Below are 12,882 nucleotides of genomic sequence, written 5' to 3'. Positions count from 1 at the left end.
TGTCAAGTTACTGTTCTTGTTCTCTTAAGCACCAAAATCAAACCACATGGTTTTCATGGTGCAGGTACTTCTTGATGATGAACAGCGGTAATATTGTGGAGAAACAAAATGGGGTTGTCAGAACAAACTGTATTGACTGTTTGGATCGAACAAATGTTACACAAGTATGTGTGCATGATTTGTTTTATTTCGATGCAATATCTTTCAAAGAAGGATTCATACATGACGCACGTCACTCAAGATCACTTGTCCGTTATGTTCTGAGGGGTTTTTGCTAATTATTTCCACAATAGAATGATTGAGTTGGTCCAAAACCTATTTTTTTGTTTTACTTCACAAAAGTTCCAGGAGATTTTGCTACAGATTGAGGGGCACAATGCAGAGTAGACAAATCCTAGTGTTTTTGGAGTTGGGCCAAGATGTTTACCTCGGAACCTTTTTGGATTACAGATCGCTTCTACACTAGTGACCACTTGTGTGACTTGGGTGGGACAGTTGGCATTCTGGCAGGGACTTCCTTTTCGGACCATGCACCAGTGATCCTTACAGTGACAGATAGGCAGAGGAGGGGGAGGGGGAGCATGATGCTTCGCATCCCTTAGAGGGTCTTTCTGGACTCTACGCTTAGAGAGCGAGTGGAGGCTCTTTGAACAGAGTGCTTAGACATGCAGGATTCTCTTGCTGACAGAGTGGCCTCAGGACTAGCTCAGCTTAGTTGATTCTTTCTTCAGGAGTCTTTGGCTCGCCTGGCTGCAGAGAGAGAGGAGCAGCGTCTTTGACAGGGCGTTGCTTCCTTGTAGAGGATGCAGGAGCAGCATCCAGACAGTCCTTGGTTGGAGGAGCAGTTACAGCAGGCTCGCCAGGAGCTTGTTAGCACAGAGGAGAGGTGCATGAGTTTGCTTTCCATCGACAGGCATCTCAGTGGATGCAAGTGGGTGACAAAGTGACAGGTGCTTTCTTTGAGGCAGTGGGACCTCGGCATTCGCATGCCAAGGTCAATCAGTTGAGGAGGCCGGACGGGTCAGTTGCTTCAGAGCCAGAGGACAATGCGTGCAGTTGCTACTGACTTCTACCGCGATTTATTGTCTGCAGAGCCTCAGTCGGAGCGTCAAGATGCATGCAGAGAGCAGGTGTGGGCGCAGATGCCTTGTCTTGTGACTGAGAAGATGCACCAGAGGCTTGAGCTGCCTCTTCAGCTAGAGGAGCTGCACACGGCTCTTAGTGCACTCCCTCGTGGTAGCTGTCCAGATGAGGATGGCTTGACTCCTAGTTTTTTCTTAGAGTACTGGGACTTGCTTGGCCCAGATCTCTTTAGTGCTTTTCAGTACATCCTGCACACAGGAGAGATGCTTGACAGCATGAGTGAGGGCCTGATCTACCTCATTTCCAAGGAGGGTGGCTCCTTGGATGAGATTCGACAGTGGCGCCCCATCACCATCCTCAACTCAGCCTACAAAATTCTTGCCAAGGCTTTGAGTTTGAGGACAGCCACAACTAGAGCGCATTATACATGGGACTCAGACAAGTTTTGTCAAGAAGCGTAGTATCCTTGACAACATCTTTACTTTTTGGGACGCTTTTGCCCTTGCGTGGCTCCGTGGTGAGGATCTGGTGATTCTTCTTCTCGATTTTGAGAAGGCCTACGACAAAGTTGACTGGGACTTTCTGGAGGGCACTCTACGCAGGATGAGCTTCTCAGATGCTTGGTGTCAGCTTTGTACAGACGGGATCACAGTCAGGTACTTCTGTCAGGAGGTAGAGGTGATCGCTTCATGCTCACACGTTCGGTTAGACAGGGCTGCCCTCTTGCCACCTTCCTCTTTCTGTTCTATGCTGAGGTGATGAGCAGGTTTTTGGTGTCGCAGCAGGTTGGTTTACGTGGCTTAGCACTTCCTGTTCGGGGAGATGAGCTACTGGACACTGTGTTTGCAGACGACTCAGCCTTGTACTTGGATGGCCAAGAGGCCAACCTTCACAGGTGTGAGCAGGCTCTTGAGACCTTCTGTTGTGCATCTGGCGCACTGGAGAAAGACTGTGGCTTTCTCGGTTGGTAGTGCTCTTATACCCGATTGGATGCCAGGTGAAGGTTTCAGGTGGATTCCCCGAGGGACTGCAGTTCGGTACTTGGGCTGTCAGGTTGGTTTGGACTTCTCTCCCGAGCAGCAGATTGCTCCCCTCCTCCTATCTATCAGGAGGAAGTCGTTACATTGGAGCTCCGCACGACTTTCTCTAGCAGGCAAGAGGTATAGTGGCCAACCAGGTGTTGTTGGCTACTATGTGGTACATCACTTCTTGCTGGATTTCTCGAGTTCTTCTATCAGCCAGGTAGAGAGGCTGATCAGGAACTTCCTTTGGTCAGGGCGTGACACTCAGATAGCCCGGGCCAAAGTGGCTTGGCAGGTCATCACTCTTGTTCTCAGGGAGGGCTTGGGATCATAGACCCAGCACAACAGATATAACCGGCCCGTACAACGTAGAGGGCGGTACTATTTCAATTACCTGTTAACTTTACACAGAGCACTGAGAAGGGAAGAGAACACAGTTGTGTCCAGCGACTAGAATGTCACTGCGCACACGAGACCGACACCCTGTAGGCCCCAAAGACTGGCGCCCCTTTCGGTATTTCTTTATTCAAATTAAGGTAGACGATCCGACCACTTAGCACAAGCTTTCACAAAGCTGTCCAAACCTGGCGAGGGCTGAAAACGCAGGTTTTCGACCGGATTTCGACAGCATAACGGCGCAAAAACCCCTGTAGGTCAAAAACACCTGTCTAGGACGGATTCCCTCGATATCTGGAAGCTTTCTGGTGAGCTGTCACAGAAATTCAGCGGGCTTTAATTCTCTGTTTTTCACTGCCGGGAGCCCAAAAGCCTGTACACGCATCCCAAGGCTCTCACGAGGCTCCCCCGATGTTCCCTTGCAGTTTAGGTGCGAAACCCTAAACCTGCAGAAAAACACAGCAGGCTGTAATTCCCTGTTTCGGATCGTTTTTAGCGGAGCGAACACGCCTACGCGTGTCCCAAGGGCTCCCGCACGCAATGGGACAGTTCCCTTGTGAATTGGATGAGTTTTCACGTGAGAAAACTCTCCAAACTGGCAATCTTTCGTGATGGAACTGTGCGTACCTGTGGGGGATTAGCAATTAGCTAATCCGGTTTGTGTTCAGAAGGCTCTTGCCTTGGCAAACGCGCATAAACCCCCAGAACTGTACATAGGTCAAATGAGAAGCCCACTAGTGGGGCATAACATACTGTACGTAGGGGAGAAAGAGAGCAGTATGTAGCGTGCGGGGCATCACTCTCGTCACCATACTGTGCATAGAGGGCAAGGTAAGCATTCCATAGCTTCTGTACCTGCTACAATCCACCTGAGGCTGAAAATGGCGCCCCCTTTGTTGATATGCAGCTCGTTTTTACCTCCCAAAGTGGCAGAATCGCTCACAGGCTGACACGTCGCCCAGTTTCCGAGTTTGGGCTTTCCCTGCTAAAAATATCTCAACTGGTGCGTCAGTTGACTTGGCAGCAGAGCAATAAAATGTTCCCCTTGTCATTCCAGAGCTAATGACGCGAACACATTTTCCGGTCAAAAATAGCAGTTCCCTAAATTTTAGGAGATGCTTCCATGCGTCCGTATCGGTCTCTTGACCATCATTGAAGACTACCATTTGACCAACATCTACAATGTGGGTTAATTTACTGGCCCCTTTTAACTTATAAAGTTGCAGTGACTTGACGAGTGGCCCAAATTCCAGTTTGGCGCACACGAGCTTCCATACTCATCAGAATTCAGTGCTAACTGGCCCGGGCAGTCCCTGTCTGACCGACCTAGATCCCCGACGTGAGAAACCCATTTGGCTGCAGCCGTTTCACACTAGCCATGAAATGTCCACTTGCACCTTTTCAAGGGTTTTGGGACAAACAAGTAAAAATAAAATAAATATATCTAATACTTATTTACGGAAGGCAACAGGAAAAATACATCTCTTGGTGACAGCAGAGCAGAGCCCTTCTCGGGAAGTTCATCGTCAGAGGACTTCTTCCAAGTGAGGAGCCTTGGAAGGAGTTCTTGTTGCAGCGGCTTCGTGATAGGGTGCCTCAGGCTGGAGGCCCCTGGCGACCTTTGACCAGACGGATTTTCACAGAGATGCGCAGAGTTGGCTTGAGCAAGAGACTGGAGGACCGCTTCGCTGTGAGTTTGCTCCGATCTTGGGAGCATCTGCAGCGAGGCCTAGACTCTAGGTGACTGGTTACAGTTTTCAGGCTTGTCAGAGGAGCTTCAGGGCTCTTAGCTCCAGGGCATGAGAGGGGTGCAGAGCATGTGTCAGGACATCTCAGAGGCAGTACGAGCGGAGTGGCTCACACCTCTCGAGTCAGCAGTGCCCAGATGGATGGGAGCCTTCACGCGACTAGAGGTTCTCATCTCAGTTCGGGCTTGCTCTGAGACTGTACCTTCCCCGTTTTTTGAGATACAGGATGAGGGACGCTTACATCGAGTTGCAGTAGAGGCCCCGCAGGGGGCAGAGTGTTGTTTTCAGAGGATCCGAGTGGTGGGCATCTGTGGGAGGACTTGTGTCATTGATCCTGACCCAGCAGCTCTCGAGACAGGACATTGGTGACTGTGGGCTTGGGAGAGCTGTCCACTGGCACGAGTACAGTGGGATCCTGGAGAGTGTTTTTGAGGGACCCTTTTTCCTCTTCAGACCACCCAGGTGTCCCTTTCTTTCAGTACACTATTCGGCTGGGACGTCACATACTACGTCACATACTGGCAGCACAGAGAGAGGCTCGCCCTGCTGCAGCACCTCATTGGCAGGAGGAGGGTCTCACAGCTGAGTTCTTGGCAGCTTTTTGGGAGAGGTTGTGTGACTCCAGACAGCCGAGGCGAGTCACTTTGTTCCAGTGGCTGGTGGCACACAGAGCTACAGCAGTTGGGAGCTAGCTTGTACATAGTGGTCTCTCGGCTGTACGTGCAGCTTGTGACCATCTTGTGGAGAGTCAGTGTCACTGTCTTTGGGATTGCCCTTTGGCACAACAGGTGTGGCGTGTGGCATCGTGTCCTTCGGCTGATGCCAGCTCTTTCCACGGCTCGGCAGTACACTTGGGGGACAGCTGCTTGGTCCACTCTCACGGGCCCGGCACTTCAGTTTGAACTATCTTCCACCAGTAGGATGATAGTGATGCAGGGGGGGCGACCTACACTCCAGCCTGCCACAGAGCTTACTCCACAGGAGTGGTGCAGTGAGAGAGAGGAGTGCTGGGAGCTCATCAGTAGCCTGACACTCTGGTTCATCTGGCGGGCCCGCTGCTTCCGCATCTTTGAGGCTCGCCTTGTACCACCAGCAGAGACTGTTCAGGATCTTTGGCTAGAGCTAATCCATACTCTCGGAGGACAGTTCAAGAGACTCCGGGGCAGCTCCGACCGCATGCGGGAGCGCAAAGAGGCTTTCCTTCGACTCTGGTGCCCTGGACCTTTCTTCACCATGGTTCAGGGTGTGCTCAGATGGCACTACTGCCCACCTGTGTGGCTCTCCCTTCCTCCAATCTCTTGATTTAGCCTCATTGTACATATGCTGTTTTTTCATTGGGAGAGTCTCCCCACTATGATTGTTGTAGTCCTCTCTTGTAGAGGTGGTTGTAGCCCTATGGGCAGTTTCATTAACTAATAGAAGGATTTTTTTCTCAGAAAAAAAGAAGAAGTTATAATCACTTCAAAAGAAAATCTCATGTACAATGAGAACATTATGGATATTGGGCAGAGAAGAGTGGGGGAGTCCATGCAATACGTCCCCCTGCTCACCCATCTCCCATAAGTCCCTTTTCCTTCGCCCTTATGTACCCCACCATCACCCGAGAAGCACGCCTAGTGGTTATGGGCCACTTAAGGCCTCAGGATAACGGCTCTTAACAGAGGTTGAATACTACTATGTAAAGGTGGTAACCAAAGATGTACACATGGCAGGCACAGCTAAATTGCTCATACCCTTCCAGTATTGCACCAAACCCTACCTGCCAAAGGAGAGCCTGTCTCAGGTGATAATTATAACTTTTTCAAAAATATTGTCAACATTGATCACAAGTAACTACATCTTTTGACACCTGGATGGCTAACTTGGTTTTGGTAGATGTTTTTACAAAAGTTTTCTTTCATTGTTAATCACTTATGCTTATAATATTCTTATGGCATTTTTACTCCGTGAGTTTCTGGATTGGGGTTTGTGGTTGGTTCTCTCTGTAGCTATGAAGCTCATGCTGCTTTAGATGTTGTGTGGTAACAACTAAAAGCTTGTTTTATTTTGGGAATTCTCTTCTTCTTAATGAGGTTTTGTAGCCCTTGTCAATCTTCAGAAGACATCAATTCTACTTGCATTTATGACCTGTTTTCTTTTTGTATTCTGAAATCAGAGCTTGCTGGGCAGAAAATCTCTAGAGGTTCAGCTACAAAGGTTGAACATTTTTGAGCAGTCAGATACCATCGACAAGTTTCCAAGCCTGGATGTCAAACTCAAAACATGTAAGCTGCTTTGACCCATTTTCAGTCTCACTTGACAAGAATACAAACAATTTTCTCGTCTGGAGTGGTGAGACGACCTGATTGTAGATTCCTGCCCACCTTCATATTTGTTATGCTGCAGATAACAGTAGTTTGTGAACAGTTTTATGAACAGACTTTTGGGTCGTGATAGATTCAGTAAATAATGAATATATAAGAGGGGATTACATTGTCAGACATGCCAGGTTTTCATGAGTGTAAGTGGAGAGATATGTACTTGTTTATTTGAGTCGACTGTTTTTGCATGGTGCCAAATGTTGAGCTATGTCTCTCAATTTAGCTTGTATTTTGGTACTATGAAGTCAGTGGGAGGGGATGACAGGTAATAGTTAGCCCTCTCGTGAAAGGACAGAACAGCAGTAGTTAATCATATTATGAAAGGGCCGCCATCTAAATAGTGAGACGAGAACGCACTAGGGTTAGTTTAGACAAGCCGCTGTATTATTAATGGGCAGTGAGCTCATAGTTGTTGCAACCTGCACTTTCTCGAAGGTTACTACTACCCCATGTGCAGAGCACTTGGTTTATCAAATGAGCTGTTGAAGAAGATGTCGTACGAGTGTCACTTTCTATCGCGGGCATTGCTTGAAAATGTGCAACTCATAGAATCGTGTGTTGGTGATGGCTAGCTTTGTCGTTGTTTTTGATATAGCAATACTGTTGGATCATATTTTGAGGGGCATGGATGTCAAAATACAGAGTCACCACCTGCCTTGTCTACTTGTAAATGTCACTAGATAAACTCCAGTATAATATGTCTCTGAAGGCAATAGTTTCAATATTTGTTGTTTCGAGCTCAGGGGGTCTAGCATGGGTCAGAAGGTGCTACATCTTAACCCAGCATGCTTGGAAGTTCTTGGTATCAGTCAGGCCAAAATGGGAGTTGAATCTTTGTTGATGGAATGAATCATTGTCTTGAATCTTGAAGATTGGGTCAATCTTTTTTGTGAACTACGTCTGTAGCTATATTTTCAGCTGCCGAGTGTATTAATGCATGGGTTCTTGTTATTTCCAGTATGGGCCGATCATGGAGATAATGTAAGCATTCAGTACTCTGGAACATCTGCTTTGAAAGGGGACTTTGTGAGGTGCACCCATTTATATACAAACAAAATTTTTAGTTTGAAATCGAAAGGATTACTTGTAATTATGGTTTCCTGTTTGTAAGGCTTCCTTGTAAAACTGATTGGGAAGAAATCATCTTCACAGGTTTGGGAAAAGAACAGTTCATGGTATGTTGAAAGACGGCTACAGTGCTCTTGCACGGTATTATTATAACAACCTGCATGATGGTAAGAGACAGGTGCGTGGTCTCTGGTTCTGTACTCGCTTACTTTTGACCGTACCATCTTGAAGCCTGTGACTTGTATATCATATGCCCTTAGATTGAAATTTGGACACGTATCACATATATGCCCTTAGATTGAAATTTGGACACGTATCACATATATGCCCTTAGATTGAAATTTGGACACGAAGGTCGGTTGAAGTTGATGTGAACAAGCCAAGCCAAGCTTGGAGGCTGCAACTTTTTTAAATTTTAAACGTGGTCTGCAGGATGCTCTTGACCTTGCAGCTGGACACTACACAGCATCGCGGGAGTTTTCCTTCAGAGAAGACAGAACTTCAGTAAAAATATTGACAGTGAGTGATAATAACTGTCTAGTGTATTTTTTATGCTTCTTAGTCCTTGTGAAATGAGTAAACACTTATAGGAACATGAATTACATCAAAAAGCTAATCAGATGAGACGATGCAAACACCATTCTGGTCCTTTGCTCAACGCTTCAAGCTATCATATGACAGCACAAATAAACTAAGCATACTGTTGCTCATTACATTGGTTATCTGGAGGGTGGACAATATCGTAATCCTGTTGCTCTTTGTCCTACGATTTCAAATTTTCTCCGACACAGTAGAACTTGTGCCTTCAACAAACTCCAACTCCTTACCACTTTGGGTACCACCTGCCAAATAAAGAACGACTGGAACTTAGCACTTAGTCACAACTGAACTGAAAGAGAGTATTACACTGTAGACACAGAGTGGCGGAGTTCCACTCCTAGAAGTATTGGCCCTAAACCCTGGCACCTCTTTCGGTATTTCTTTTGTATTGATCTTAAGAGACTACAACTGTTGGAGGAGTGCACTCTGCAATGTGCTACCAAGCTGATCTGTAGGATTGCACTCCTCCCGTAGTTGTACTCTATGAAGATGTTTTTAAAATGAGAAATCATCAGAAATTGTACCTTCAGAGATTTCTATGTAAGCCCCATTTGGATTGTTGATGCATAGATGTTACTATTCTAACTACGTCATTTCATAAACTGCAGTATCTCCCACTTGTAGCAGCTGCCGTATTTGCTGGGCTTGTGTTCACGACAAAGTCACTTCGAAATTGTAAGCTTGCGGCCACATTGTATCATGAAAAATTTAACTAGCGGATATGTTAACACAATCACTTGTAATCTTGCGCTATTTTGCAGCACGACAAGATGGCTACCAGCTCTTGTATGCATTTGTTTGGGGCACCCTCACTATAGGTATCACGGCACTGGTTCGAAGGAACGGTCGTCACTTTACGAGCCGGCCACATCTTTGCAAGTTGAATTGACAAAGTCGTCTGTTCTTGAATTGTCATTCTTGGGCCTCAAGAGAGTATATACAGCAATGTTTTGCTCAATTGGCGCACATTGATTGCGTTGAGGATAGTTCAACGGAATAATCGCATGGTTTGTATGATCTGATTGGCAATATATTGCATAGTAAAGAAATTCTGTAGACGTTCTCTTTTTTGTCTTGGCACTTAAAACTGATGCTGTTGGGATTTAGCCCTATTTTGTCTCATTTGCTTTCACATATGCAATCCAAGGTTTAAATAAGGTTTTCCTTTGCTTGCTTGAACTACATTGCTCTAATGGAAGGGACAAATTATAGAGTTATAGGGTCCCATTTATAGGATTCCTTAACCGCTCTTCTTAACAACTAATGGTGTGTTTGCATGCAGGGCTTGTTCACACTGGTTGGTGGACATTGCTCAGGTGCCCATCCTGAAGTCCAAGGACATGAAATGTTATGTCCCTAGACATCAAGGTGGGTGCCTGAGCAGTGTCTGAACAGTGTGAGCATGCCTTCTTAACCTTCCTTCAACTAAGGGTGTGTTCACACGGAAGGCCTGTTCACACATGTTGGACACTGGTAGAGTGGTGGGCATTCCATTGCTTTTTCCGTCATTGATATTCTAAAAAAATCTTTTTTTTATTTCTCCTTGACACCCTGGAGTTATATGAAGTTTTCGCTGTCATATATTGCTTCACATAGTGTCAACGTATAAAAGGAATGTCTCTATACGTGATGTGTTTACTTCATATTTGTTTCAAAGTGAATATGCAACTATTGACAAACTATACAATTCAGGCAAAGGATGATAGTATTTTCAAACTCATTACAAAGAGATGATTGTACTCTATTCACATCTACAACAAATTTGTACTCGTTGAGGTATACCATCTCATAGCATGCCAAAGTCCACAATTGTTGCAGGCTGCTTTTTTGTCTATCAGCTGTAATGTGGAGACTCGGTTGTATTTTTGTCACACTCAACAAGTAATTTCTATAAATGGGTGCAATGTTGAGACTCTTTACTCTCCTATTCTATAGAGTTGTAAATGGCTGTCACAATAGAATGGTAGGGGGTCATACTATGTGCTTTTCTATTCCAAAGGCAAAACATTATGGTGAAAAAAAGTGTCTCCGTGGACATAGTAGAACAAGCATTCAATGATCAAGAAAATTGGCACTTGAAGACACTCTTATCAATGAAACAATTTAGTATCTCATTTATAGGTGTTGCAAAAATTAGAGGGCTGGTAGAAGTTATGTTAGGTGCTATCTACTAATAGCATAATATGGTGGAAGGGCTCCCCTTTACACGCATCGCAATCTGTGACCTGAAGGCTAAAGTCCAAAACGAAAAAAAGCCCAGATGCACGCGAGGAGGAGGGAGAGAGGGGGAGAGAAAGAGGCTGTCGAAAGCGGCCGGCCGTACTAGTAACTATAATTTCATAGCATAGCTCCAAACATGGTCCAAAACCGACGTAAAATTCAATGAAACAAAAGTTTCTATTAGGACATCCACACACACAGGGTGGAAGAACAACTCTCTTTCTAGTGCATGCATACCATGGGAGATTTTTGCTTTTTCTCTTCCACCTTTCCCAAACTCTCTTTGGTCCCCTTGCTCCTTGGCCTTGCTTTGTTATTTCGCCTTGTGTAAATATCAAAACGGTGAAAACCTCCTCTCTTGTGTTTGGCTTGGAAGTGATGTCAAGGTGTTTTTCTTCCACCATTTCTAGGTGGAGTCCACCCTTAGTGCACGATGCACGCTAAGGTTGTGCGTGTAGATTGAAGGGGGGAAGGGAGAGGGCGGGGGGTTTCAAGTTTGTCATTTTCCCATGCTTAGATTTTGCTTGGATACGCAACTGAGTGATTCTTGTAAGTTGTGAGTTGGTTTGAATAGTGGCAAGAGCTCGATATTGTTTTGCTCTTCTAGCTTAATTTGTCACCTTCCCATGCTTAGAATTTGCTTGGATACACAAGTGAGTGATTCTTGTAAGTTGTGAGTTGGTTTGAATGGTGGCAAGAGCTCGATAATATTTTGATCTTCTAACTTAAAGAACTTGTCCACTTGAAAAGCCTAAGAAATATGGCATCCAAGGTTTAAAAGCCCATGAAAGAGGTAGAGCAATTGTTTGCAAGAGCTCTCAAGGGAGTTTGAGGTTTGGTGAAGTCCATTTTTAATTTTGGTAGTCATGAGCCATTTGCTTAGGAGGAGAAGCTAAGTGGTACAAGGGAATATTGAAGGAATGAAACTTTTAATCAAAGTCTTAATTGAATAAAGGAGAAATTATTCAAGTTCAAAAGATACGCCATTTTGCTAATATTGGTTTTTGCAAACAAAGAATAAAAACTATGCAAGTTTTATGAGCTTGTCCAATAGCCTTGCACCACTGTTGTCTTGCCCTCGCCAACAAACTAGGGCGCTGGCAAACAGGTTTAAACAGAATTTTGTAATGTTGTTAAATAATCTCTACACCTAGAATCTCATTGCGTAGACAGCGTTTCAGAACGTCGAATGCCACCTAGGGTTGCCTTTGGCTCTGCGTACTGCTCTAACAACGACGTGCTAAGATGTCGCTGCATGTGCCAATTTTTCTTGTGTTTTGAGATGCCCGCGAGAGACCAAGAAAAGAACACGCTATTGTGTATATATTTATGAAAAGCCTAACATATATAGAGCAATTGACCATGCAAAATGGAACTGACCTTTCCTGTATGCTTCATATGAGCATGTTTCCACGGGCTAACATCGCTGATCAGACCTGGGTTTGAATACCCAATAGTTGCATGTCAAGATAACGGCGTACTCATAGTCCATGCTTTCTTGAAATTGTGAATGCTGTTCAAATTCACGATGTCAAAAAAAAATCGTATTGTTGATAAACACTTTTTTGATCTGTAAATGAGTATCAATGTGAATAAAATTTGAGCTTTTGCCCCCTTGGATTGCAAAATAATGTAAAGCTAGTAAACTTTTTTTGAATGAGATGGTAATTTTTTTCCAAGGGTAATCAATGTGCTATTGATGAAGCCTTTGTGGTTTCTCAAAAGAGAAGTGTGTGTTGTCACCTCTAGTGATCCTTTTTTCGGTAGCAAATATGTGATTTCAATTGTCATGACAATTAATTTCTAACCTTCTGAAAGTATTTACTTGGTAAGCCAAAGCTTCTTTTGACAAATAAGGCCAGGGTATTGAGCCATTTGGCTCAATTCTGACCTACACCAGAAGTGAATATCCTGATTTTGATTTGCTCTTCCCTTTTTCCTTCATCCCTGATTATATTGAGTTCTCTTGTTTTGGATCAGACCTCATGGGCAACATGCCGTCGTGCTAACAGAGGATGCCCTCATGTTCAATGAGATGAGAGGTCATTGTGATGACTACAGTAGCATGAGTGCAAGCTCCAGACAAATTTACTTGACTTTCCTTGCAAAAAGCATGATGTAACAATCCACTTCAGGTATTGCAGTCTTTTGTAGTGCAAGTCCCACACTCCTATCTAAGTTGTTGAACTTCATGGGCAGTATCATGGTGCCAAGGACCGTGTAAATAATCCATATGAGTACAATCGTGATATTCTGGCTGTAAACCATGAACTTGAATAGCCATGAAAATGAAGTACTCGAGAAGATTTTCCTTACACAGCTCTGGATTTCGTTTTTCAGTGCTGCTGCTATAAACAAAATACTCGAGAAGCGTAAGAGGTCTAG

The 12,882-nt window shown here is 44.8% G+C and overlaps 1 protein-coding gene across 3 annotated transcripts in view; it reads left to right on the top strand.

Moving 5' to 3' along the window:
* The window catches only part of LOC147420442 (phosphoinositide phosphatase SAC8-like), a 73,663-nt gene extending 64,323 nt beyond the window's left edge, over positions 1 to 9,340 (top strand). For all 3 annotated transcript variants that reach the window (XM_086505130.1, XM_086505129.1, XM_086505131.1), the window contains 7 exons: positions 65 to 164; positions 6,405 to 6,513; positions 7,568 to 7,640; positions 7,762 to 7,855; positions 8,110 to 8,196; positions 8,886 to 8,952; positions 9,039 to 9,340. In XM_086505130.1, the coding sequence (XP_086361256.1) occupies positions 65 to 164; positions 6,405 to 6,513; positions 7,568 to 7,640; positions 7,762 to 7,855; positions 8,110 to 8,196; positions 8,886 to 8,952; positions 9,039 to 9,166 (658 nt within the window). In that variant the 3' untranslated portion in view covers positions 9,167 to 9,340. The remainder of the gene's footprint in view (positions 1 to 64; positions 165 to 6,404; positions 6,514 to 7,567; positions 7,641 to 7,761; positions 7,856 to 8,109; positions 8,197 to 8,885; positions 8,953 to 9,038) is intronic.
* Positions 9,341 to 12,882: the final 3,542 nt, after the last annotated feature.

The sequence above is a fragment of the Adiantum capillus-veneris genome, chromosome 28, assembly GCF_014529385.1.
Source record: "Adiantum capillus-veneris isolate H3 chromosome 28, ASM1452938v2, whole genome shotgun sequence".
NCBI lineage: Eukaryota > Viridiplantae > Streptophyta > Polypodiopsida > Polypodiales > Pteridaceae > Adiantum > Adiantum capillus-veneris.
This window is presented reverse-complemented; position numbering and strand designations above follow the sequence as displayed.